The sequence below is a fragment of the Balaenoptera acutorostrata genome, chromosome 1 (assembly GCF_949987535.1).
Source record: "Balaenoptera acutorostrata chromosome 1, mBalAcu1.1, whole genome shotgun sequence".
Taxonomy (NCBI): domain Eukaryota; kingdom Metazoa; phylum Chordata; class Mammalia; order Artiodactyla; family Balaenopteridae; genus Balaenoptera; species Balaenoptera acutorostrata.
The window spans coordinates 8,783,120-8,809,606 of NC_080064.1; the positions used below are offsets into that span (position 1 = coordinate 8,783,120).

The 26,487-nt window shown below is 42.1% G+C and overlaps 1 protein-coding gene across 4 annotated transcripts in view; it reads right to left on the reverse strand.

The window, feature by feature from the left end:
• Nucleotides 1-26,487, reverse strand: part of MTOR (mechanistic target of rapamycin kinase) — a 128,354-nt gene that overhangs the window by 80,696 nt on the left and 21,171 nt on the right. For all 4 annotated transcript variants that reach the window (XM_057545668.1, XM_057545658.1, XM_057545665.1 and 1 more), the window contains exons 14-25: nucleotides 26,088-26,210; nucleotides 25,358-25,447; nucleotides 25,144-25,236; nucleotides 24,302-24,436; nucleotides 23,940-24,069; nucleotides 22,228-22,478; nucleotides 7,656-7,742; nucleotides 4,221-4,388; nucleotides 3,607-3,719; nucleotides 3,127-3,289; nucleotides 1,929-2,021; nucleotides 1,094-1,240 (exon numbers count right to left, since the gene is read on the reverse strand). In XM_057545668.1, coding sequence (XP_057401651.1) covers nucleotides 1,094-1,240; nucleotides 1,929-2,021; nucleotides 3,127-3,289; nucleotides 3,607-3,719; nucleotides 4,221-4,388; nucleotides 7,656-7,742; nucleotides 22,228-22,478; nucleotides 23,940-24,069; nucleotides 24,302-24,436; nucleotides 25,144-25,236; nucleotides 25,358-25,447; nucleotides 26,088-26,210 — 1,593 coding nt within the window. The remainder of the gene's footprint in view (nucleotides 1-1,093; nucleotides 1,241-1,928; nucleotides 2,022-3,126; nucleotides 3,290-3,606; nucleotides 3,720-4,220; nucleotides 4,389-7,655; nucleotides 7,743-22,227; nucleotides 22,479-23,939; nucleotides 24,070-24,301; nucleotides 24,437-25,143; nucleotides 25,237-25,357; nucleotides 25,448-26,087; nucleotides 26,211-26,487) is intronic.

Here is a 26,487-nt window from a genome sequence, read left to right on the forward strand (position 1 = left end):
GAGGTAGAGCAGCATCACTCATGACCCAGGGGTTATTTTACCACTTTCATCTTAAATCATCAAACGTTTCTCAGTAGTGGTCACTTTGCAGCTGTCTGTGTGGGTGAAGACTGATGTCAGGAGTACAGGCCAGTGTTTCAAAGCTGTGGGTGAGCACACGCACACAGCTCTGTGTGCAAATCGTTATGGGCTTGGCCAAAAGAAGACACCAAGTCAACTAGGACCCAGCCCTGCCCAGTTCTTTACCTCTATCTGCTGCTACACATGAAATGCAGCTGTGTTGCATCAGCTGCTAATAAAGAAAACTACCACATTGAAATTCAAACTGGGAGCTGCTTACAGTCACTAGAAGTACTAAAGACTAATGCAAAATGTGGAAAATAAGCAACCTGGTATATTTATTTAAAAGTCAGTGAAGTATATGATTACTCTGTTTAGATCCATCCATTAGAGATGCTTTGAAACTGCCTGTTTTTAAGTGCATAGCTGGTGGCATACATGATGAGAAGCTGGTTATATCCCAGGCTTTGGTCAGCATAGAGAATCCAGTACTGATCTGCAGAGATCTAAAACCTTGCTACTCAAAGTGTGGTCCGTGGACCACTGGCATCGGCATTACTTGGGAGCTTGTCAGAAATGGAGACTATCAAGGCCTGAGCTTGGGCCTGAATCAGAACAAGCATTTTAACAATAAGCTCCCCAGCATGTGGTAAGCCCAATGAGTCTGAGAAGTTTGAGAAGCACTGCTTTAAAGAGCCTGCATCAGGCTCAGTGCTAACTAGGAGGCTCACTGGTTGTGTTCTGTTCATATTAAAAATGAGAACGCTATTTGCAACAATGCATTCCACTGTCAAAGCTCCAAGGGAACACAAAAGGACACCTTGTTCTGTATTTTCCTTCTATTAAAAAATTGTATAATTCAGATACTTGGAGAAAAAAACAAAATGACCTAAGTTCGTGGTATCTAGATTTTCAGAAAGATGCTTGGTTTTTGGTTGTTTTAAACAGAAGACAGCAAGAGCTGAAAGTTTTGAACAAGAGAGAAGAGCAGGGGCTCTCCTTTCCAAGCCCCCCCTGGAAACGATGGACCTGCCTTTTGGAGGTTGATGGTGCTGACGTGCAGTTTCTTCATGGGTCCCGTTTCCACTGGTCCGCTAGCCAAGGCATCCCCTTGGCCACTCCGCAGCATTCGATGCTGGTAAATCAAAGGGTCCTCTTCTTCATCAGCAAGGGTGTATCCCTGCAACCAGAGATTTAGAGAACCACCCTGCAACTCCACAAGCCGCTCCCAGTTTAGAAAACATCCTTAAACCTTGGGAGGGTCACACCTTCTGGAAGAGCCAGGATTTAGGTGAAGATTCCACATAGGGACAGAACGAATCACAGGTGGGCTGTATTCCGCACTGAGACCAGTCTGTGTTGGTCACTCCTGGCCACTGGCAAGCACTGACTTAGTAGTACGAGCGTGCAACTGGCAAATGTGAGACAACCGTGAGCCATAAACGTGACAAACAGCTGGGCCGGCAAGGAGCTGCTGCCTGTTTTTGTAGGACCTGAGAGCCAAGGATGGTTTTTGCATTTTTTAATGATTGAAAAAAAATTGAAAGAAGATTGATATTCTGCAACACGTGAAAATTATTAGAGAATCATATTCTGGTGTCCATAAATGAAGTTTTACTGCAACGCAATCAGGCTCATTCGTTTACATATGCATATGGCTGCTTACAGGCTGCAGTGGCAGAGCTGAGTAGTTTCATCAGAGACCACATAGCCTACAAAGCTGAAAAATTTACTATCTTGACAGAAAAAGTTTGCCAATCTCTAGTTCAGAGCTAAAAAGCTAGATATACCCCCACTGCTAAGATTACAAGAATACCAATTGAGAAAGACAATGCGGGACTTGGAAATAGAAACAAAGCACAGCTCACCTTGACAATCCTGCAGATGAGGACATCGTAGCGCTGATGGTTGATTCGGTGTCGCACCAGAACTTTATTTACCATTGGAATGAAAATTTGGTACTATAACAAGAGAGGAAGCAGATCAGAAACCATTACTTTGGAGAGTGGGAAATAGAAAAAAGAATATTACCCCTACCACATTGCAGCTACTACTTCTGGGTTTGGGACTAGCTCTGCGGTACTTTTTACCCCTTGTGCTATGATCCTCATCCCCATCACCTTCCATCTGCGTCACTGCAACAGCCTCTTATTTTAATGGTCTCTCTGCTTCCCCTCTTGGCCCAGTCTATTCTTCCACACAGCACTGAGAATGATCACTGAAAAATGTTAGGTCAGATCACAGTATTCCTGTGCTCAAAATCTCCAAAGAATTCTAGTCTTGCTCAGACTGAAAGCCAACTATAATGGCCTACAACAGCGATGTGCAAATTTTAGTGGGCATCAGAACCACCTGGAAGGCATATGAAACCAGAGATTGCTGGGCTCCACAGTCAGAATTGCTGGCTTGGTAGGTCTGGGGTGAGGCATGAAAATCTGCAGTTCTAAGGAGCGCCCAGCTAAGTAGATGCTAATGCTGCTTGTCCGGGGATCACAATCTGAGAACCACTGGCCACAATACCTAGCTTCCATGCCTACCGCCAGCACAGCCTTTACAAGGTTCTCTCTATGACCTTTTCCAAGTACTTTCCCCCTGGCTCCCTCCCCTGAAGTCACGGCTCTCCTGCTGCCCCCACCCTTCAAGCACACTGCCATCTCGCACCTTTGCCTTTGCTAATCCTTCTGCCTGCAGCCAGTTCCCTGGCGTTGGGCCTTTCCTTTATTTAGGTCTCTGCTGAAATGTTACCTTATCAGAGAGGTCTGCCTCTAAAGAAACAGCATCTCTCCCTACTCCCTCCCATTCCTCTTATGAGATAAATTATGTCTCGTAGCTTTGCTTCATTGGAATGTAAGCTCTGTGAGAACAAGGACATCATTCTGTTTACAGCGTTATCCCCAGAACAGCACTCAGCCCACATAGGTGGCTCAATAAATACTTGCTGAATAAAGAAGGAAAAAAAGGCACAAACAATTCCTAGCTCTTTGTCAGTGATTGAGGCCTACAGACTAACAAGTGGAGGAGTCTGCAAAGGCAGAAGAGCGCGAGTGTCGAGGACTCCTGCCTCACCTTCTTCCCCAGCTGAAAAACGAGTGAGGACAACGTGTCCATGGCTGTGGGACGGAGTTCTGGGCTCTGGTCCAGCGTTCGCACAATCGGGTGAATGATCCGAGAGGCATAGTCAGTGAAATCCAGGGACTCCGTCAGGCGGTCCACTGTCTCTAACGCTGCCCTACAACAATCGCTGACATACAGTAATTGCTAACACACAGCCCAAGAGTAAGAAAAGTGGCTGAGGGCTACCTTAACAATCAGCACCCAACGGGAAGGAATGGCTTCTGACATTATTTTGGGTACAGAGATCTAACACATATTCCTGTGGGATGCGGACAGTGAAGATTTCCATAAACCTGGTACATATCTGGACTAAACTAATGAGAGTTGAAATAACAAAAAAACAGAAAGATGGCCTGGGGACTTAAGAAAAGGGCATTTTCAACAAAACATTAAAAGCTTGATAACTGTTAGTCCTAAAGGGCAGGTGCTCACTTTCGAGATGGCAATGGAACTTCAGGGGCATCAAACAACTTCACGATAGGGGGCAACAACAAATGCAGATAGTCATCCAGGTTGGCGCCAAACAGCTGGATTGCAGCAAGCAACTGCAAAAAGGAGTAAAGGCACGGCGATGAACAAATACAGTCAGGTATCAAGTATCTAAGCACCTGAAGGGCGGCAGTGGTATGGATAATTCAAAATTCTTTGGGGACTCTGAAAAGCCTTTATTAAATGGCTCTGAATTACATTCTCTTGGTAGCACTTTTCCCCGTCATTTTATTTCACTTACATGTTACTTTGCTTTCTCTGAACTTATTTCAGCTGGTAAGGAATCAGTTGCTGGATAATAGAGAAAACTGGTATGCTAAATAAAATATTTACCAAGAATAATCCATTAAAAGAGACAAAACATAAGGATAATCAAGAGAGGATTAGAAACATCCTGTAAACTGTACACTGCACGCATCAGGTACTACAGTATTCTTTAGAGTCAGTGTTATGGACCGAGCATCCCCCTGTCACTCAGAACAGGGTCTCTTAGATGACCATCCAGGGACTCTGATGGACTCTGGGAATCTCTCCAGAGGATGTCCCGGGTTACTCACCTTGATGGAGACGATGCGGCCTGGGCTATTGTCATGCATGAAGACTCGTAGCATGTGTGGGATCAGCTGGGGCAGGTAGAGCTTAAATTCACCCCCAAGAGCTACCACAATCTGCTCAATGAGAAGAATGATCGTGCTCTGGATGGAGGTGTTCATGACCCAGAATTCCTATAAAGAGGGAAGAGACAGAGGAGCAAAGTCGGGGGCCCTTCTGCTGAAATATGAACCAAGGAACTGAGACAGCCAAAACGAAGCGCAAATGCAGTGAGCATGGTCTGTGCCATGGGACTCCTTCCTTATCCTCCTCTCCCCAGGCCTCCCTGTATCCTACGTCAGTCACAGTGAGCAACTAAACTGCATTTCCCCAAAAGCACCAGGCTACATGGCTCCTCTGTGCTTTGGTTATGCTGCTCTTGGCTTAGAATCCCACCTCTTGCTCAGCTAAGCCCATCTGTCTTTCCAGACCTGGCTCAAGCCTCACTTCGCCTAAGAAGGCGTTCCTATCTCCTTCCATTATCCACTGTGGGTCCCTCTGCTCTGCTCTCTTCTAGCACCTGTAATACTTAATTTTCTTTGCCGCCTTCCCTCTACTCGACTGTAGGCTGGTTAAGGGCAAGAAACCCTCCGATCCATCTCTGTCTCCCTGAATCTAGCAGAGCACCTGGCATATTCCAGCCACCCAAACCCATCTGGCAGAATGAACGAACGACCAGGCCTGCATCACTCTAGGAGCTCTCCAGCCGTCTAGGGGTGGTCCCACTTTGGGTAGCACATGGGCTCTGCCAGAGGGTGACTTCAGTGTTAACAAGATTTCCTGCCCTTTTGGATTTAGACTTTGCTCGACAGCATCTGACATCTGTCCCAAACCATTTTCAGGCCTGGAGAGTGCCACAAGAGGAGCATTTTTCTACATTCATCTAATTATATTCCACATAAATTACTAAAATAAAAACTTGGCCAACTGGCTCCAGATCCTGTCTCGGTACTGCAAGGCAAATTGGTCCAAGTCTCTCACTCCAGGAAAAGCTGTCATTTCAAATCAATTCAGAAAGACAGTGGCCTACTGCCTTCTTTAAAACCTCCAGGGCTTCCCTGGTGGCGCAGTGGTTAAGAATCCGCCTGCTAATGCAGAGGACACGGGTTCGAGCCCTGCTCTGGGAGGATCCCACATGCCGCGGAGCAACTAAGCCCGTGCACAATAACTACTGAGCCTGCGCTCTAGAGCCCGTGAGCCACAACTGCTGATGCCTGCATGCCGAGAGCCCGTGCTCCGCAACAGGAGAAGCCACCACAATGGGAAGCCTGCTCACCGCAATTAGAGAAAGCCTGTGCGTAGCAACGAAGACCCAATGCAGCCAAAAATAAATAAAATAAATAAAACCTCCAGAGTAGGAGACTTAATGATGGCAACATATGCTTATTAATACTCTTGGGCCCCCATTTAATTCAGAGTAGAAGTCAGTGGAAAAAAAAAAAGATAACTCCTCAGATGGAAGGCTTTAAAAGAAGCCTAAGGTATTTTTATTTAGAAAAAATTGTTCTTAAATCATAGTAGTTTAGAAAGTAAAAACATTTCTAAAAAAATCTATACTAAAAGGTGCTGGTAAAACTTTCTTTCTCTCTGCTTGGAGAGAGGTATTCTCTTTGAAAAAGCTATTTTCTCTAGATAAAAAGCTTCGACAAAGAAACACTACAAATTTTATGGCCTCCATGGTTTGTCTGATGTTCATTCACTGGGACCACACTCTGCCTTCTTTAGAGAAAGCCCCCCTACCTTTCCCCTGCAGGGTCATCGGGGCTCCTCACAAGGGGTTTTCTCTAAGTCAAACACAACAGGCAGCCTCCCCAGGGATGTCGGCTGGATCACTGTTCACAAAGCCCCGAGCTCTTCCTGGGCTCGGAGGAGCTCACTAAAATGCCCATGATCAACAGCCAAAGAAGAGCCCTGTTGGTACCTTCTCTATCTTGGAGGAAATGAAAGCTGTATTTTGCAGGTGTAAGGCTCCCAGCCTCAAACTCCTATATGTTTTGTCGTAAGTCATTTTTGGGGAATAAGTCACAGATTACTTCAGCTTCAACCCCCGAGGGCACTGCTTCCTCCCTCCCCGCCCCACCCCCAACTCCCTTAACACCACCCGCAGGCTCTTTAGCATCCTGCCTAACTCTTCCTGTACAGAGGCCCTTGTGGCAGGAGGCAGGGAACAGAGCAGCTTTTACTTATTTATACAAATAGGAGTTTTTCAGTTCTGAGACTCATTTTCGGGGAAGTTCCATTTTTGAAGCCAGCCACTTTCATTTTAGTCCTGCTGCTTCTTCCAAGCTAACTACAAAGGTCTGGTGTAGAAGAACAGAAATCACTGGAATAATTGTCTTCCAGTTCTTTGAGGACACAGCCATCTCTGCAAAGCAATCTCCCCAGCAGAGACACTGAAATTACAGAGAACAGTAGGAAGCAGCCTCCCACCCCCAATACAGAAAAACGATACTGCCATCAATGGGGAGTCCTTTGCACCTACTTAAAGCATGTTATAAAATTTGCGATGAGAGCCTCTTCTCAAACACTGTTGCAGGGACTTCCCTGGTGGTGCAGTGGTTAAGAATCCGCCTGCCAATGCAGGGGACATGGGTTCGAGCCCTGGTCCGGGAAGATCCCACATGCCATGGAGCAACTAAGCCCATGTGCCACAACTACTGAGCCTGAGCGCTAGAGCCCGCAAGCCACAACTACTGAGCCCGCGTGCCTCAACTACTGAAGCTGTCGTGCCTAGAGCCCGTGCTCCGCAACAAGAGAAGCCACCGCAATGAGAAGCCCGCGCTTCACAATGAAGAGTAGCCCCTGCTCGCTGCAACTAGAGAGAGCTTGCGCAGCAGCAACAAAGACCCAACGCAGCCAAAAATAAATAAATTTATGTATTAAAAAAAACCACAACACTATTGCAGTCAGAAGGTGGCATTTATGCTTTTGAAGGTAGCAGGGAAAAGCATCACCTTCTTCCTCAGAGCCTGACAGGAGTCCATCATATTTAATGGCCCCAGGAAAATCCAATCCCCAATCCTCTCTTAAAGCCATGGTTTTACAGGCAGTAAGGAAGAGAGAGGGCTTTTGTGAGAATAGTAAAGCACTATTGTGATGTTAAAGTGAAATTGCTTTGCTGTGTGTGAGGCAAAGAACTCGAGTTTATTTCTGGCAGAACAATTCCTTCAGGATTTCTCCTCAGACTTTATACCTTGAACTCTTGTACCAGGGAGCCTGTAGCGAGAGCCCCTCCACCCCCTTTCATAATCCAGTGGGATACCTTGCTCCACTTTTTATCCTCAGGTTATAACGGCTCTATGATGACCCATGAAAAAAATGTCCACATCATCCAAACCTGCTGCTGAATGCTCCTGGACCCAAGCACTGAGGAACAGGCCAAAGCAATAACTTCTACTCACTCTCATGAGTGTGACTATTTCATCCATGTAAGGCCTGATGTGGCTCTTCACAAAGGACACCAACATTCCCAGCTGCTGGAACAGAAACTGAAACAGAGAAGAGGTCAGCAAGTTGGCACCACGGAGGATGTAGAACTCCCAGGCTTACCCCAAGTGCACGCTAATGAATAAAGACAACTATGGAATCGGTTTCTGCACCACTCTTTCTTCTGAGAATAAGCCTCAAAGAATGAGATTTAAAACCATCGGTGGTAATGGTGGTGAGGGCTGAAAAATATGTCAGTGGCTTTACTCACCAGGTGAGGCAGTTTCTGCTTAGCAGGGGCTTCGGGGCCAGACTAGCTGTTCTGAACTGTTTCTGTTACCTACTAGCTTTGTGACCTTCATTTAATCTCTCTGCACTCAGCCTCTTCTGTGGGAAGATGGGAGATAACAATTCTTGTCTCATAGGCTTGTGGTAAGAGTTAACTGGGCTAATACCTGGAAAGCACTAGAACAGGGACACAAATACTGTTAAATGCCCAATGAACATCATCTATCATTGAAGGATTTCTGGAGTCACTGAAAACTTAAAAATGGACATGAAATTTTTAATTAACTGCAGATGTATCTTTTGTTTATTCAGTCTTAATTCACTACCACTTACTTTCTAAAATAAATACAGCTAACTATTATGGGTATTGTGGTTCACTTATAGTAATTAACTCAATTAATTAGGTCTTAATTAATTAGTTAACTGTGTCTCTAAGAAACTGTGGGGACTTCCCTGGCGGCACAGTGGTTAAGCATCTGCCTGCCAATGCAGGGGACACGGGTTCGAGCCCTGGTCCAGGAAGATCCCACATGCTGCGGAGCAACTAAGCCCGTGCACCACAACTACTGAGCCTGGGCTCTAGAGCCTGTAAGCCAGAACTACTGAGCCCGTGTGCCACAACTACTGAAGCCCGTGCGCCTAGAGCCCATGCTCCGCAACAAGAGAAGCCACCACAATGAGAAGCACGCACACCGCAACGAAGAGGAGCCCCCGCTCGCTGCAACTAGAGAGAGCCCGTGTGCAGCAACGAAGACCCAGTGCAGCCAAAAATAAATAATAAATAAAATAAATTAATTAAAAAAAAAAAAGAAAGAAAGAAACTGTGAACCAAAACAGCAAGCAAACTGAGGGAGGGCTGGGATAAGGAGATTCTATTTAGGTTGGTATCTTGCAACTGTTAAGAGATGCCATTCACGAAATAAAGTTGGGAATAAAGACGGCTTAGGTAAGAGAAATCCCAACTACTTTCCAGGTTAAAGATGTCTTCAGGGTGTAGTTTTTATTTTGTTATGATCCTCAGATAGTGCTACATGTCAATATCAAGTCGCAAATCGTAGTGTAAACCTCCCTTCCCCACCCCCCCCAATTTTTATAGCTCTCTATGCCTTTGCTGCCCTCCATTAACAAGAATAATTTCATACATATGTATTTTCACCCTTATCCACATGTTAAAACTTGGGTAAGTTGGGGAAAAATAAAAAGTATGTTTCAAATAGTGAGTAATGGACTTACAGAACTCATTACCTGAAGAGGTGAGATTGATAGGACACACAGAACTGGGCTCAAAGAGAGTTTGGACTAATTTCTAAGGACAGGGACACCAGTGGATTCTAAGGGGGTTAGAACCTGGTCTCACATGGCACACAGGTTCAACTCGGTAGAGCCATCCCTACCTATCTCCCGGGCACCTCCTCATAGAATCACTGCTGACAGTTTTTGTGAAATGGTCCCTACGAAAGTATATTACAGAGATCAAGGGACAGGAGACTCTAAAATACAATGGTTTTTTAGTTAAACTTTTGTTATGCAGAACCTGAAAGAAGGTAGAAAATCTAAACTGGAGGAAAAGCAGGGCATCGGGGATGGCAGGTCAGGGGAAACCCTGAGACGAAAGGACAAAAGCCTCCTGATCCTTGCTGTCACTTCATATGAGGTGTCCATGGGGCAGCCTCTCCGGTGGCTGATTCATAAGGATCAACGGATACCCCCAGGCAGGTGCCTCATCCCCAGGGAGGGGGGCCCGAGTAGCCACCTCATTTCTTCTCCCTTAGATTCTTTCACAAGCTTTTTTCTCTTTTCCCTCCTGAACATTAGTATTTCAAAAGAACACGTAGTTTTGTTCCTGAAAATATGGTGGGTTAGATCCCCTCCTAAATCCCCTTGCTATGAAAAGCTTAAAAGTAATGCATAAAAGATAAACGTTGTTATTAGATCATCAGAACTGAAACCTTTCACATAAAGCCAGACCTTCAAAAAGCTACATATCAAAAAAAATGGTGAAACCTCCTACCCCCAAATCTGTCCACTGGCAAAGGAGACAAAGTAATCTGTGAGTCTTGATGGGAGGTCTAGGTAGGAAAAAAAAGCCTTCCTAAGAGTTTGTAATTTCAGGCCACTCTCATATGAGTTTAGGGGGTTATTTTACCCTGTGTGGCCTGAGAAACTCTAAGCCAAGAAACTAACTAAAAGTTCTCCTAGACCACCTGGTAGAAGCAAATGCAAGCCCTCTCTGGAGAGATGCAACTTCAGAGCAGATATTCCAGTATTAACCGCTCCAGGGGAAGTCCAGCTGAATATGATGCATGATCCAAAATTGTAAAACACATAAGGACAGACTTACAGACTTGCTGCGAGTATGACTCAGCAGAAACAATAAACAACAGAATTAGACTCATCAAAAACCTTATGTATATTGGAATTATTGGATAGAAAATATAAAGTAAACCTGTTTAAAATGCTTAAAGGAATAAGAGAATAAAAAAAAATATGAGTAAGGAACAAGATACTATCAAAAATACTAGGCATGTTTGAAAGAATCTAGTATAACTTTAGAAATTATAAAATGTAGTAGGAACTAAAAACTCAATGACAGGTCAAAAAGACATAGCTAAAGAATCAGTGAATAGAAAATGGATGTGAAGACATATCCAGCATACATCTCTGAGAGACAAAGATGAACAACACAGATAAGAAACTAAGAGACATTAAGGACAGAGTAAGAAGCTCTAAATGTTGAATCTAATTCTGGAAGGAAAAAATAGAAGGGTGGAATCATCATATTCAGAAAGCCCACAAATCCCCATCAGGATAAGAAAGAGAAATGCATATCTAGATTTACAATAGTGAAACTTCAGGACAACAAAAAAAAAATGAGAAGATCTGAAACAGCCATAGAGAAAAGGGAGATTACATAAAAAGGAATCATAATTTCTCAACAGCAACAAAAGAAGTCAGAAAACAGTGGGATAATATGTACAGCTGAAGGAGAACCCAGAATTGTATTCTCAGCTAAATAAAGATTTTACAAGAGGATGAAATAAAGATTTTTTTCAGATAAACAAAAACAGAGCATTTACTTTGATGGATGCTCAGAAGAATTTGCCTTAGAGAGAAGGAAAATGGTCCTAGGAGGAAGCTCTGAGACGGGAGACAGAAATGAAGTGGCAAAAGGGATAAATATAAACACTGTCTGCATAAAATAACAGTAACGTTTAATTTGGAGTTAAAAAAAAGTGATACAAGATAATAACATAAGAGGGAAGGGAGATATAATACTTTGATCAGTCATTCTAAGTTTTGTATATTGTTCAGGGAAAGGATGGAGACAATGACTAATTTTAGACTTTGTTAAATAAGGTATGCAAGTCAAATTTTATGGGTGAAAAAGATAAAATTGGATGCATTCCTCATACTGTACACTGGGACATATTCCAAAGAGCTCAAAGATCTAAATGTAAAAGGTGAAGCCATTTAAGTACAAGAAGAAACAGAGGTGAAAATGATGTATACACAAAACTTTTCATTGCAGGATTATTTTAAATATCAAAGACTGGAAAAACACAGTCATCAACAGGGACTGGTCAAATAGCTATGGCATGTTCACACAATGAAGTACCAGTTGCCTCTAAAGGAATGAAGACATTCTCACTATACTGCTATGGCATGAACTCCAGGATATGCTGCTGTGAAAGTGGAAAAAAGTAAGATTCAGAAAGTTTATATTATGTTATTCTTCTGAGTAAGGAAGGTGGGGGACATATATTTCCTTATATTTTCAAAAATAAACACTGAAAAGATAAATTTAAAAACTGATAAAACTGGTTAGCTTAGGGGGAAGTGTGGTAGGCAGAATTTCGGTACCCCAAAAAACGTCCATGTCCTAATCCCTAGAACCTGTGAATAAATTACTTTACATGACAAAGGGGACTTCCGAAGATGTGATTAGGGAGCAGGATGCTGAGATGGGGAGATTATCCCGGTGGGCCCAATCTAATCACAGGAGTCCTTAAAAGCAGAGAACCTTTCCTGGTTATATTCAGAGAGAAAGATTTGAGGGAAAAAGGAGAGTCAAAGAGATACAATGTTGCTGACTTTGAAGATGGAGGAAGGAGGCCAAAGAATGCAGGCAGCCTCTAGAAGCTAGAAAAAGCAAGGAAAGGGGTTCCCCCTAGAGCCTCCAGAAAGGAACACAGCCTTAATGGCACCCTGACTGTAGTTCAGTATGATCTATGCCAGACTTATGACCTAAAGAGCTGTAAGATAATCAATTTGTATTGTTTCAAGTTACTAAATTGGTGGTGATTTGTTATAGCAGCAATAGTAAATGATAGAGGAAGGAAAAATTATTTCAAGTGACTTTGAACACAGTATTTTGGTGTATATCCCCAAAAAGACACATCCTAAAAACAATAACAAATTGCAAAAGACCTTGAACTGCATTCAGTAATCATATTGTTAATACTAATACTGGTCATATACTATTTATATGTATACAAAAATACATATACTTTGCAAGATAAAGCAAGAAATTACGAAGATGTCAGAACCAAGGAATCAAGTTTTTCAGTGTAACAGAAAAAAGATACAAGTATAAAATCAAAGAAGTAAAAACTCTTTAATCTTAAATCTGAATTGGAAATATCAGTATTAAGTTATGTATTACTTTTTCCTTTTTAAAAATCATTACATATTTCTAGTTCTGTTCACTGAGAAGACCTAGAAACAATAACACACCAGCAGCAATGAGCACCCTAGCACACAAACTGCAGTCTCTAAGTTCCATCTCTCACTTGAAGAAACCATAGCTCCTTGGAAGTGGCTATGTCTAGGCTTGAGTGAAGTATACTTGATAAGTCTGAAATAGCTTTTTTTTGCCAGAAAGAAAGAAAGTGATCACAGACTAAGATTACTGGGCAATGTTAAAAGAACACAAAGCCAGGTTGAGTGGGATGATTAGATCATTGAAAGAAGACTGTCTTCAATGAATAGAAACACTAGATAGATGGACAGATATCCATGAGTTGTTAATGATACTTCAAAAAATGGCAGGGGGTCGAGGGGGGTGCCTGGGTCACTTTTAAGAGGGTGCAAGGGACTTGATTCATTATTCTGAAAAACTGATGAATAAAAGGAAAGAATCATGTATTTATTCTGCCTTTCCTGCACGAACTATCCATCAAATTAACTAAATAGTTGATGACATAGCATTCTTTATAGGTGATTTCTAGTTTATAAATCCAGAAGGAATAACAGAATTAGAAAACCGCCATTTTGCAGTTGCTATTCAAATAATGGTTCTAGGAAACAATCATCAATAAACGATAAAATGATTGGGAGAAAGGCTGATGGTGAACGCAGAATCACAGCACCTGAATCCTCTGGTTAACCTTCACGTTACTAGAAGTGGATCATTTAGAAAATATCTGCTTATTAAATGTTGAAATAGGAAGTATATGGTACCACCTATGAAGTATTTCTTGCTGAAAGAATAGAACCTGAATCTAATCACGCCTCTAAATCTAACCGGTTTACAAAAAAAACTTAGAAGACATCTTGAAGGTACAATCAGCCAAATCCAGAATGGAAGATTATGTAGGACAAATGACCTGGTTTCTTCCACAAACACATGGCACGGAAAGAAAAACAGTGAGGGAAAAGGGAGAAGATATAGAAAGAGAATTAGACATGTCAACCAAATGCCATGTTATTTGGATTCTGATCTGAATAATTCAATGTAAAAAGAAATTTTTAAGACAAACAAGGATATCTGAAGAAGGACTGGTATTAGATTATATTAAAGAATTTTCATTAATTTTGTAGGTGTCATAATTGTGGTTATATAGGGAAAAAAAAATTGAATGGTGAAATAATATGTTATCTGGAATTTGCTTTAAAATACCCCAGAAAGAAAGTGTGTGTGTGTGTGTGTGTGTTGGGGGTAGGGGGTAACAAGATGAAACCAAATTGATAAAATAATTGTTGATGAGTATGAGAATTTGATATAAATTGTCTTTCTGTTTATGGTTAAAATATTCCATTACAAAATGTTTAATGAAATTAAAGGTGGCCAAAGAGTAGAGGGCAAAAGATAAGAAAATGAAAGCTCAATCAAGCCCAAAAAAGACAGAAAAGAAAGAAAATAAATACACAAAGTAGGACAAAAATAAAGCATGATGTAAGATGATGGAACTCAACCTAAATTTATCAGCAATCACAATAAATGTAACTGGATTGAATGCACTGATTGAAAGACAAAGATTTTCAAATTAGATTAAAAAGATAATCTAGCTATATTATTATATATATTATTATGAAATACCCATCTAAAGCAAAAAGTCATAAGACAGTCAAAAGTGAAAGGACAGGGCTTCTCTGGTGGCGCAGTGGTTGAGAATCTGCCTGCCAATGCAGGGCACACAGGTTCGAGCCCTGGTCTGGGAAGATCCCACATGCCACGGAGCAACTAGGCCTGTGAGCCACAATTACTGAGCCTGCGCGTCTGGAGCCTGTGCTCCGCAACAAGAGAGGCCGCGATAGTGAGAGGCCCACGCACCGCGATGAAGAGTGGCCCCCACTTGCCGCAACTAGAGAAAGCCCTCGCACAGAAACGAAGACCCAACACATCACAGGCGAATTCTATCAAACATTTAGAGAAGAGCTAACACCTATCCTTCTCAAACTCTTCCAAAATACTGCAGAGGGAGGAACACTCCCAAACTCATTCTACGAGGCCACCATCACCCTGATACCAAAACCAGACAAAGATGTCACAAAGAAAGAAAACTACAGGCCAATATCACTGATGAACATAGATGTAAAAATCCTCAACAAAATACTAGCAAACAGAATCCAACAGCACATTAAAAGGATCATACACCATGATCAAGTGGGGTTTATCCCAGGAATGCAAGGATTCTTCAACATACGCAAATCAATCAATGTGATACACCATATTAACAAATTGAAGGAGAAAAACCATATGATCATCTGAATAGATGCAGAGAAAGCTTTCGACAAAATTCAACACCCATTTATGATAAAAGCCCTGCAGAAAGTAGGCATAGAGGGAACTTTCCTCAACATAATAAAGGCCATATATGACAAACCCACAGCCAACATTGTCCTCAATGGTGAAAAACTGAAACCATTTCCACTAAGATCAGGAACAAGACAAGGTTGCCCACTCTCACCACTATTATTCAACATAGTTTTGGAAGCGTTAGCCACAGCAATCAGAGAAGACAAAGAAATAAAAGGAATCCAAATCGGAAAAGAAGAAGTAAAGCTGTCACTATTTGCAGATGACATGATACTGTACATAGAGAATCCTAAAGATGCTACCAGAAAACTCCTAGAGCTAATCAATGAATTTGGTAAAGTAGCAGGATACAAAATTAATGCACAGAAATCTCTTGCATTTCTATACACTAATGACGAAAAATCTGAAAGTGAAATTAAGAAAACACTCCCGTTTACCATTGCAACAAAAAGAATAAAATATCTAGGAATAAACCTACCTAAGGAGACAAAAGACCTGTATGCAGAAAATTATAAGACACTGATGAAAGAAATTAAAGATGATACAAATAGATGGAGAGATATATACCATGTTCCTGGATTGGAAGAATCAACATTGTGAAAATGACTCTACTACCCAAAGCAATCTACAGATTCAATGCAATCCCTATCAAACTACCACTGGCATTTTTCACAGAACTAGAACAAAAAATTTCACAATTTGTATGGAAACACAAAAGACCCCGAATAGCCAAAGCAATCTTGAGAACGAAAAATGGAGCTGGGGGAAACAGGCTCCCTGACTTCAGACTATATTACAAAGCTTCAGTAATCAAGACAGTTTGGTACTGGCACAAAAACAGAAATATAGATCACTGGAACGGGATAGAAAGCCCAGAGATAAACCCACACACATATGGTCACCTTATCTTTGATAAAGGAGGCAAGCATATACAGTGGAGAAAAGACAGCCTCTTCAATAAGTGGTGCTGGGAAAACTGGACAGGTACATGTAAAAGTATGAAATTAGAACACTCCCTGACACCATGCACTAAAATAAACTCAATATGGATTAAAGACCTAAGTGTAAGGGCAGACACTATCAAACTCTTAGAGGAAAACATAGGCAGAACACTCTATGACATACATCACAGCAAGATTCTTTTTGACCCAGCTCCCAGAGAAATGGAAATAAGAACACAAATAAACAAATGGGACCTAATGAAACTTAAAAGCTTTTGCACAGCAAAGGAAACCATAAACAAGACCAAAAGACAACCATCAGAATGGGAGAAAATATTTGCAAATGAAGCAACTGACAAAGGATTAATCTCCAAGATTTACAAGCAGCTCATGCAGCTCAATAACAAAAAAACGAACAACCCAATCCAAAAATGGGCAGAAGACCTAAATAGACATTTCTCCAAAGAAGATGTACAGATGGCCTACAGACACATGAAAGAATGCTCAACATCATTAATCATTAGAGAAATGCAAATCAAAACTACAATGAGATATCATCTCACACCGGTCAGAATGGCCATCATCAAAAAATCTAGAAACAATAAATGCTGGAGAGGGTGTGGAGGAAAGGGAACACTCTTGCACTGTTGGTGGGAATGTAAATTGATACAGCCACTATGGAGAACAGTATGGAGGTTCCTTAAAAAACTACAAATAGAACTACCATACGACCCAGCAATCCCACTACTGGGCATATACCCTGAGAAAACCATAGGTCAAAAAGAGTCATGTACCAAAATGTTCATTGCAGCTCTATTTACAATAGCCAGGACATGGAAGCAACCTAAGTGTCCATCGACAGATGAATGGATAAAGAAGATGTGGCACATATATACAATGGAATATTACTCAGCCATAAAAAGAAACGAAATGGAGGTATTTGTGATGAGGTGGATGGAGTTAAGAGTCTGTCATACAGAGTGAAGTAAGTCAGAAAGAGAAAAATAAATACAGTATGATAACACATATATACGGAATCTAAGGAAAAAAAAAAAAAAGGCCATGAAGAACCTAGTGGCAAGACGGGAATAAAGACACAGACCTACTAGAGAATGGACTTGAGGATATGGGGAGGGGGTGGGGTGAGATGTGACAGGGTAAGAGAGTGTCATGGACATATATACACTACCAAATGTAAAATAGATAACTAGTGGGAAGCAGCCGCATAGCACAGGGAGATCAGCTCAGTGCTTTGTGACCACCTAGAGGGGTGGGATGGGGAGGGTGGGAGGGAGGGAGATGCAAGAGGGAAGAGAAATGGGAACATATTGTATATGTATAACTGATTCACTTTGTTATAAAGCAGAAGCTAACACACCATTGTAAGGCAATTATACTTCAATAAAGATGTTTAAAAAAAAAAAAAAAAGACCCAACACAGCCAAAAATAAATAAATAAATAAATAAATTTTTTTAAAAAAAGTGAAAGGATAAGAAAAGACATACATCTCCAAAAACAGCTGGTATAGCTAAATTAACATAAGGCAAAATAAATTTTAAGGTATTATTAAAGATAGAAAGGGTCATTGTAAAATGATAAAAGATTCAGTTTACCAGGAAGATACGATAATTTAAAATGTGTATGCACCTAAAAATATAACCCCCAAAATATAGAAAACAGAATTGACTACACTATGAGAAATTAATAAATCCATCATTATAAAAGATTTTTATCTCACTTCTCTCAGTACTTGATAGATTAAGCAAACAAATACTAACAATACAAAATATTTGAACACAGCAAGTTCAAATCTAATAACATATGTAAAATCTTGTTTAAAACGTTAGCAAACACACCCTATTCCCAAGCATAAAGGAAATATTAACCAAAAACAATCAAGCATTAGACTATTAAGGCAGTTTCAGCACACATCAAAGAATCATAAACCCAAGGCAATTAAGTTAGAAACCGATATCCAAGAAAGAAATTTAAAATCCCATGTTTGCAAATTAAAATATCCACTTCTAAGTAACTCAATGATGAAAGAAATCATAACAAAGATTGGAAAATACTTATTTCTGAACAGTAATGAAAATACTACATTACTATTCATCAATAAAAAAGGAATGAACTACTGACACATGTTACAGCATGGACGAATCTCAAAAGTGAAAGAAGCCAGACACAAAAAACTACGTATGCTTCCAATTCTACGAAATGCCCAGAAAAGGCAAATCTATAGAGACAGAAAGTAGATTAGTGGTTGCCTAGGGTTGGGATAGGAATGGAAAATGACTGCAAATGGGTAGGAGGTTTCTGTTGGGGTGATGGGAATTTTCTAAAATTAGATTGTAGTGATGGTTGCAACTCTGTAAATATACTAAAAATCACTGAATTTTACTTAAGAAGGGTAAATTTTATGGTATGTAAATTTCATCTCAATAAAGTTTTGAAATGCAGTTAAACAATACTTGGAGTTAAATTTACAGCCTTAGCAGATTACATTTAGGCAAGAAGAAAGATCCCCCACTGATGAGCTAATATTCAAACGGTAATTTTTTTAAAAAAGCAGAAAAAAGAAAATAGGAGGAAAGTAATAGTAAAGAACAGATTAATGACATAGAAACAAGATATGAGATAAGAGAAACAAAGGCAAAAGTTGGTTCTTTGAAAAAGAAAAATATGACAAATCTCTAGCAAGAAATTAAAATGTAAAAGAATAGTGAACAAGTTCATGCCAATAGGTTTATTACTTAGATAAAACGAATAATTTCTTAGAAACATGTGACTGAAACTGTCTCAAGAAGAAACAGAAAAGCTAAACAGATCTTTGAACCTATAGTTTTTAAAAAAAAAAAAATTACAGGTCAATTCCACTCAGGAACACAGATGCAACAATTCTAAATTAAATATTAGATATAAAATCAATGTATTAAAAAAGTATAACCAAAATGGTTCTGATACAAGATATCAAGGATGCTTCAGCATTAAAACATATATCAATGTAATTCAATATATTAACATGTTAAAAGAGAAAAACCAAATGATCATCACAAGAGATAAAGAAAAGGCATTTGAAAAAAAGAAAAGGCATTTGATAAATCTAATACCCATTCATGATAGAAACTCTAGCAAATAAGACTGTAAGGGAACGTTTATAACCCTCATGGACCTACAGTCTTGTTATGCAGAGTGAAGTAAGTCAGAAACAGAAAAAAAAAATATACCGTATGCTAACACATATATATGGAATCTAAAAAATAAAATAAAATGGTTCTGATGAACCTAGGGGCAGGACAGGAATAAAGACGCAGACGTAGAGAATGGACTTGAGGACACGGGGAGGGGGAAGGGTAAGCTGGGATGAAGTGAGAGAGTAGCACTGACATACATACACTACCAAATGTAAAATAGATAGCTAGTGGGAAGCAGCTGCATAGCACAGGGAGATCAGCTCGGTGCTTTGTGACTACCTAGAGGGGTGGGATAGGGAGGGTGCGAGGGAGATGCAAAAGACAGGGGATATGGGGATATATGTATACATATAGCTGATTCACTTTGTTATACAGCAGAAACTAACACAACATTGTAAAGCAATTATACTCCAATAAAGATGTTAGTAGAGGGGCTTCCCTGGTGGCGCAGTGGTTGAGAATCTGCCTGCCAATGCAGGGGACACGAGTTCGAGCCCTGGTCTGGGAAGATCCCACGTGCCGTGGAGCAACTGGGCCCGTGAGCCACAACTACTGAGCCTGAGCGTCTGGAGCCTCTGCTCCGCAACAAGAGAGGTCGCGATAGTGAGAGGCCTGCACACCGCGATGAAGAGTGGCCCCACTCGCCGCAACTGGAGAAAGCCCTCACACAGAAACGAAGACCCAACACAGCCAAAAGTAAACATAATAAATAAATGATAAATAAAAAATTAAAAAAAAAAAAGATGTTAGTAGAGAACAAACGTATAGATACCAAGGGGGAAGGGGGGGTGGGGTGGGATGTATTGGGAGACTGGGATTGACATATATACACTATTGATACTATGTATAAAATAGATAACTAATGAGAACCTACTGTATAGCACAGGGAACTCTACTCAGTGCTCTCTGGTGACCTAAATGCGAAGGAAATCCAAAATAGAGGGGATATATGTATATATATAGCTGATTCACTTTGCTGTACAGTAGAAACTAATACAATATTGTAAAGCAACTCTACTCCAAAAAAGATTAAAAAAAAAAAAAAACCTACAGCAAACATTATACTTAGTGATGAAATCTTAACACTAGTCCCATTAAAATCAGGAACAAGATTAAAGATTTCCACTATCACAGAGTCTAGTCAACACTGCAGTGAAGGTCCTAGGAAAGCAGTAAGGAAAAGTAACAACTGCTTTACCGACCAAAACACAAAAGCCAAAACTGTTTTTTATTTTCTGCAGACTATATGATTAGCTAGAGTGAAAACCTGGGAAAATTTACAGGTAAATTATTAGAATTAGTAAGAATTCAATGAGGTTGATTACGTAAAAATAAACTGCACTTGTATATTCCACGCAGAAAATTAGAAAATATACTTTCTAAAAAAAATACTATTTCCTCTGAATGTACATCAAATTGAATATGTAATCACAGAAGAAAAAATAATTAATTCCAGGATCTTTAAAACGCAGTACTCTGACCATACACCTTGTGGAATACTTTCTAAGAACAGTAGGAACTGCAAAGCCACCCTGAACTGTATTCGGTAGGATCGCTGTTGGTAGTGGTACAGGTATGGTAATCACAGAACCACTGTGCGTGCTCTATGGTTCAGAGGAAAAAAAAAAAAAAGAGAAAGAGCAAGAGAGAGAAAGAGGGAGGGAAAGGGGGAAATTCTTCTTTACAGAAAAATGCCAGCTATTAAAAGTAGAAGGAGGGGCTTCCCTGGTGGCGCAAGGGTTGAGAATCTACCTGCCAATGCAGGGGACACGGGTTCGATCCCTGGTCGGGGAAGATCACACATGCCGCAGAGCAACTAAGCCCGTGTGCCACAACTACTGAGCCTGTGCTCTAGAGCCTGTGAGCCACAACTACTGAGCCTGCATACCGCAACTAATGAGGCCCGCACGCCTAGAGCGCGTGCTCCTCAACAAGAGAAGCCACCGCAATGAGAAGCCCGTGCACCGCAACAAAGAGTAGCCCCCGCTCACCGCAACTAGAGAAAGCCCCCGTGCAGCAACAAAAACCCAACTCAGCCAAAAATAAATAAATAAAATAAATAAATTTATTAAAAAAAAAAAAGTAGAAGGAATGATAGAACTAAAAAGTTATTACTTTGCAGGCTTCCCTGGTGGCGCAGTGGTTAAGAATCCGCCTGCCAATGCAGGGGACACGGGTTCGAGCCCTAGTCCGGGAAGATCCCATATGCCGCAGAGCAACTAAGCCCACGCGCCACAACTACTGAGCCTCCGCTCTATAGCCCGTGAGCCACAACTACTGAAGCCCGTGTGCCACAACTACTGAAGCCTGTGCCCCTAGAGCGCGTGCTCCTCAACAAGAGAAGCCACTGCAATGAGAAGCCCATGCACCGCAACAAAGAGTAGCCCCCGCTCACCGCAACTAGAGAAAGCCCCCGTGCAGCAACGAAGACCCAACTCAGCCAAAAATAAATTTAAAAAAAATAAAAGTCATTACTTTGCAACCAACGTGATAATTGATTCCAGCAAGGATCATCAATGGTGGCTAAAATCATTGGGTAAAAGGTAGCTGGGGAATAGGACAGTCACACAGTCTCAAAGTATCACCCCACACATTACTTAATGACTAAGGAAGAAAGGTAACTTTACAATGGAGAGATCTGACACATACCAACCTTACCATGTGCACAAACTTAGGACCAACAATAATTGGACAAACTGACATTATGAAGCATTGTAACTGCACCTCTGTAGTAATCCCACTAAGCGTTTGACATAAATCTAACCATGCCGAAGCAACCAGAAATCCACTGTGGGATATTCCATCAGATTATTGGACTGAACAGTAGATTACGGAGAATAACAATGCTGTCCCCCCACCTCCCCTCCAGCCACGCATCTTTTAGCCATTTTGAGGTATAAAACAGGAAGTTGAGCTGAACTGATTATACCTGTACACTTAGGTGTTAGAAGTTCAGGGGGAGGAAAGGCATTAGGCATAACGGCAAGCAGAGTACATTATTAGGAAGCTGAGGCACAGATGGACTTTCCATGCAGGCATGGCACGGAGCAGGGAGGAGCAAGGGTTGGGGGTTTACCCACTTACTTCCCGGATGGCTCCGTCACAAACCCGAATGACATTCAGGAATGTGGGCATGACCTGGGGCAGGAACTGCACACACTTGAGCCCCAGGGACTTGAAGATGAAGGTGATGGCCTGGACGACCATGGTGTGATGGTGAGAGAGGGACTGGTCTCGGAAGATGCGCATCAGGGCCACCATGGACACGGCTGGGTAGAACTCGTCCAGAGGCAGGTTTCCCATGTTGACCAGCATCTCACTGGTGCTGTAGTCAGCTAGGACCAAACAAAGGTGAGGATCATGAGCTATACATGACTCTGACTTTGGACAAAGCACAACCTCCTGACGGTCACTAGCATTCATATCTCTCTCCCTGCTATACTCTAACACCATTGGGAATACCAGGTATATTAGGAGCCAGTGAGTAGGCTCTCACCATGAAGGACAAACAGTTTTTGGCTTGTCTATTATCTAAACTACAAAAGCCTAACACAGTACATGAGGGCTTTTCTTTAAATTGCTACGTTTAATTTAGCTTCTTACCACGCCAGTTCACAACTTCAGTAGCTGAAACCATCAATAAAAAGTTACTCAGCCAAATGAAAGTAAAGGGGATTAAATTAGGCAAACATCTGTTCAGCAGCTGCTTGGTCCCCCTAGGGAATTCAGAGACGTTAACAACAAATACTACCTGACCTGAACAACAAGGATCTTAAGGACTGGGGGTGGAGGAGGGTATGGAAGGTGGGGGGTGGAGGGTGGGGGAGGGGTGGAGGAGGGTATGGAGGGTGGGGGAGGGGCGGGGGAGGGTATGGAGGGTGGGGGAGGGGTGGGGGAGGGTATGGGGGTGGGTGGGGGTTTAACAGCACAATAAGGACCCTAAGAACCAGAACATCCAAGAGACTGGATGACTGCCACTTCTGAGGACGGAGTAAACTCTGGAGGATGTGGCTCAGGCTCTGCTCAACAGCTGTGGGTCTGACAGGATTAACACTGCAGGCGCACTCCTCTCATATACAGAAGAACAAACTGGAAGCAGTATGATCCCATCCACAGAGTTCAGAAACGAATTATTTTATTTGGGGAAAATAACATTTTGCTGAACTAGATGGGAGAACCACTGCTGAACTTTCACACTTTCAGAAATACGCCTGCCCTGATGGACACTGGGTTAAGTCTAGAAAACTCGCCTGCATCCCCACGCCCTACCCAATCTGTTAGGCTACTTATCTAAAGACAAAGGAACTCTACGGCTAGACCACCTGATGGAAGAAAGAGCCCTGGATCCTGATTGCTACTAGTTTTTCCACGCCCTCCGAGCCTTAGCATCAGATCTCCCTATCAATTAAAACAGGGAGAATAAATTTTACCCTCTTCCTCCTTGGGTGCCATGGGAATAGAAAACATCAAAGATGCACTAACAAAGAATGACAGATGAATGAGTGTGACGGGGTGATAATTCACGTCTCTCTCATCAGCACCAAAGAGTGACTACAGACATAGCCTGTTGACCTTTAACAAAGAACCTGGACAAACGGGAAGACTGGACACACTGGGAAGCAGCGCCCCTGCTGTGACTCAAGAGGAAACTACTGACGTTCCATTCAAAAGTCACAAGGTGAGTCAATATGCAATAATTTCACAGTTATCCAACCCAAGGCTCTTTCTAAACACAGACAGTGAGGGCTTTGTGAGGCAAGAACTTGGCAAGCCACTCACGGTTCTCCTCAACTTACAGGAATCCTGACTTGACTTGGATTCTGACAGGCTGACAGCAGAAGCATCCCGGGACTGGTCGATCATGCCAATGTTCACTTTGTGCTTGTAGGGATCCAAGGCCCCCAAGAGCCCTAACACACGGATAGCCTGCGTGGGAGAGGGGAGGGGAAGAGAAGACACTCATCACAGCACCTGACTACCACAGCTCTCTGGATACTCGTGTTCCATGATGCCCAATTCACATCCCACGACCAGCTACAGGGACAAAACGGAGAGGAACAGGAAGTCCCATCAGTACTGTCAGAGCGTGTGAATGCCACAAACGTCTCTCCATTCTCCCAGCAAAGTCTTTAAACACCAAGTTTGCTGTGTTTCCTACCTCTCGCCGTGTACCCTGGTTCTGCTCAGTCTTCAGGAAATTCAGCAGCACCTCAAGCAATGTGGGGTACTTCCTGTAGGGCTCCACCACGTAGCCAGTGCTGGCCACCAACTGTCCCAGGGTCCACAGAGCCACCTGGACAGGCAAAAGATCACATGGTTTGTAGCACCAGTAAGAGAGAAAAGAAAGCATACTCCGTACTCTTCATTTAATGGTTATAACAAAGTGTTAGAGGCTATTACAAGAAAAGAATGCCCAGTAAAGGCACTAACCATAAACCAAAATCCTGAGAGCTGGGACATAAAAACAAGGCTACAAACCAACACAACAATCGCTGGATCAAAGGTAAAGAACAGTCCCGCCTTTCTCAGAAAGTATATAGTTCTTCTATACCCTGGGTGATTGACAGGAGAAACCGCACTCAAAAGGAAATTAAGGTTGTTCTTACTTTCAGTCTAGTCACCTAATGACCTCGATGACCAAAGCGAAGCCAGGGCCGGGGGAGGGTGAGCTGAAGCTCCACTTCCCTCCACAACCAGAGGCCAAGACTTTCTGTTTCCCTTTAGGGGCCGGGGCTCTGATAGATGACCTGCATTTTTTTTTTTTTTTTTTCTGTCTAGAGGAAATGGCACTGGTCAGCCCTGATACTGACAGTGACTCTGGGTCAGGATGACAGCTAATTCTAGCTCCAAGTCTTTCTTCTTTTTACGCAGTCAACAAATATTTCTGAGTACCTACTCGTGCTAGGCATTACTGGCTGGGCACACTAAGGTGACTGAGAGAGACGAGGTCCCTGGCCTCATGGGGCCTATCCTGCTCAAACACGAAGTAGTGGTGCTCACCTGCCTTTTGGCCAACAGAGAGGAGTCCTGGAGCATGTCCATGATGATAATAAAAAGTTCATCAACCCATTTCCTCATTTCTAGGCCACTAACCTACAAAATGAAAAAGGAAGTGGTAGATAGCATTAGAAATTATGGCATTAAGAAGTATTTTGACTTCATTAGAGGTGAAATAATTCTTCCCATCCTATGGGAAAAGCAGTTGTCCCCTTACCTGAGCCAACTCTCCTATTGTAGCCAAGACATTATTGATCACACCTGGGTTTGGATCAGGGTCTGGATCTTTCAGTTTCAAAATTAAAGCCTATGGAAAGAAGGTATGAGAAAACGAATGCTGGTTAGAGTCTACTAGAAAACTTTTCTTCACATAAGTAAAATTCACCCAAGAGACCATCTCAGTCATAGATAAATTACTTCTAAGGCTTTATGAATCCAGGATTCCTCTGGAATGTGGATTCTTAAGCCTTTCTCCATACTGCACACAAGTCTGACGTATGAGGGAGCTGGGAAGTGCCATGATCCACAAACATTTCCCATGTCTTCTCTAAACTGTATCTGTGTGATCATGTACCCAGATTCACATAAGTTGTGAAAGACTTCACATGAGTCTAACATAGACTTGAAGGTTGACTCAGATTTTAAAGCTCACTTTTTCTTCATTTTGGGGGAGCTACTTTATGCCACTATCTTACTCCTCCTCTCCAAGCACAATGGATGAGGTGCTTGAAACATCATATCTTATCTCTTAGAAGGAGAGCCCTTTCCTGCAACTGGTGAGATTCTTGGTATTCTTGAACTGAGGGTGCTTGATGTGGCCCTTGTCTGCGAGCCTGGGACCAAAGAAATTATCTACTTTGTTCAGTGTACCAGTGAGCACCGAAACACTCCCATCATCCCAAGACATCCTGGAGAGAAAGTACCAGTCTCTGTCTGTTGCAAGTTACCTTCAGAATAGGCTCCATGTAGGGGCGGATGAGTCGGGGGGCATTGGAGACCAGGTGCCCCAGCATGCGGGCACTCTGTTCCTTGATTCTTCCAATGCCACTGTGCTCCAGCTCTGTCAAAATCTGTAGGGAAGAAAGGCTTACTATGGCAGAGGAAATTCGAGAGGGACTGTGTGTTTGAAGCGAGAATGAGGCGCAGAACTAGAGGAAGGAACCAGAACTCCACTGCGGATCAAGGAGCTGCTAGATACTCCACAAACAAGGCCATCTCTGCAGGCCACAGAACAGTCCTGGATACAGCAGTGACCGGAGGAAAAACTGTTTGAAACCGGCCCTTTCTCCTTCTGTCACAGTACTCCAAGGTCTCTCAGCCCTCTGCAAAGCATAGCTTTTAACGGTG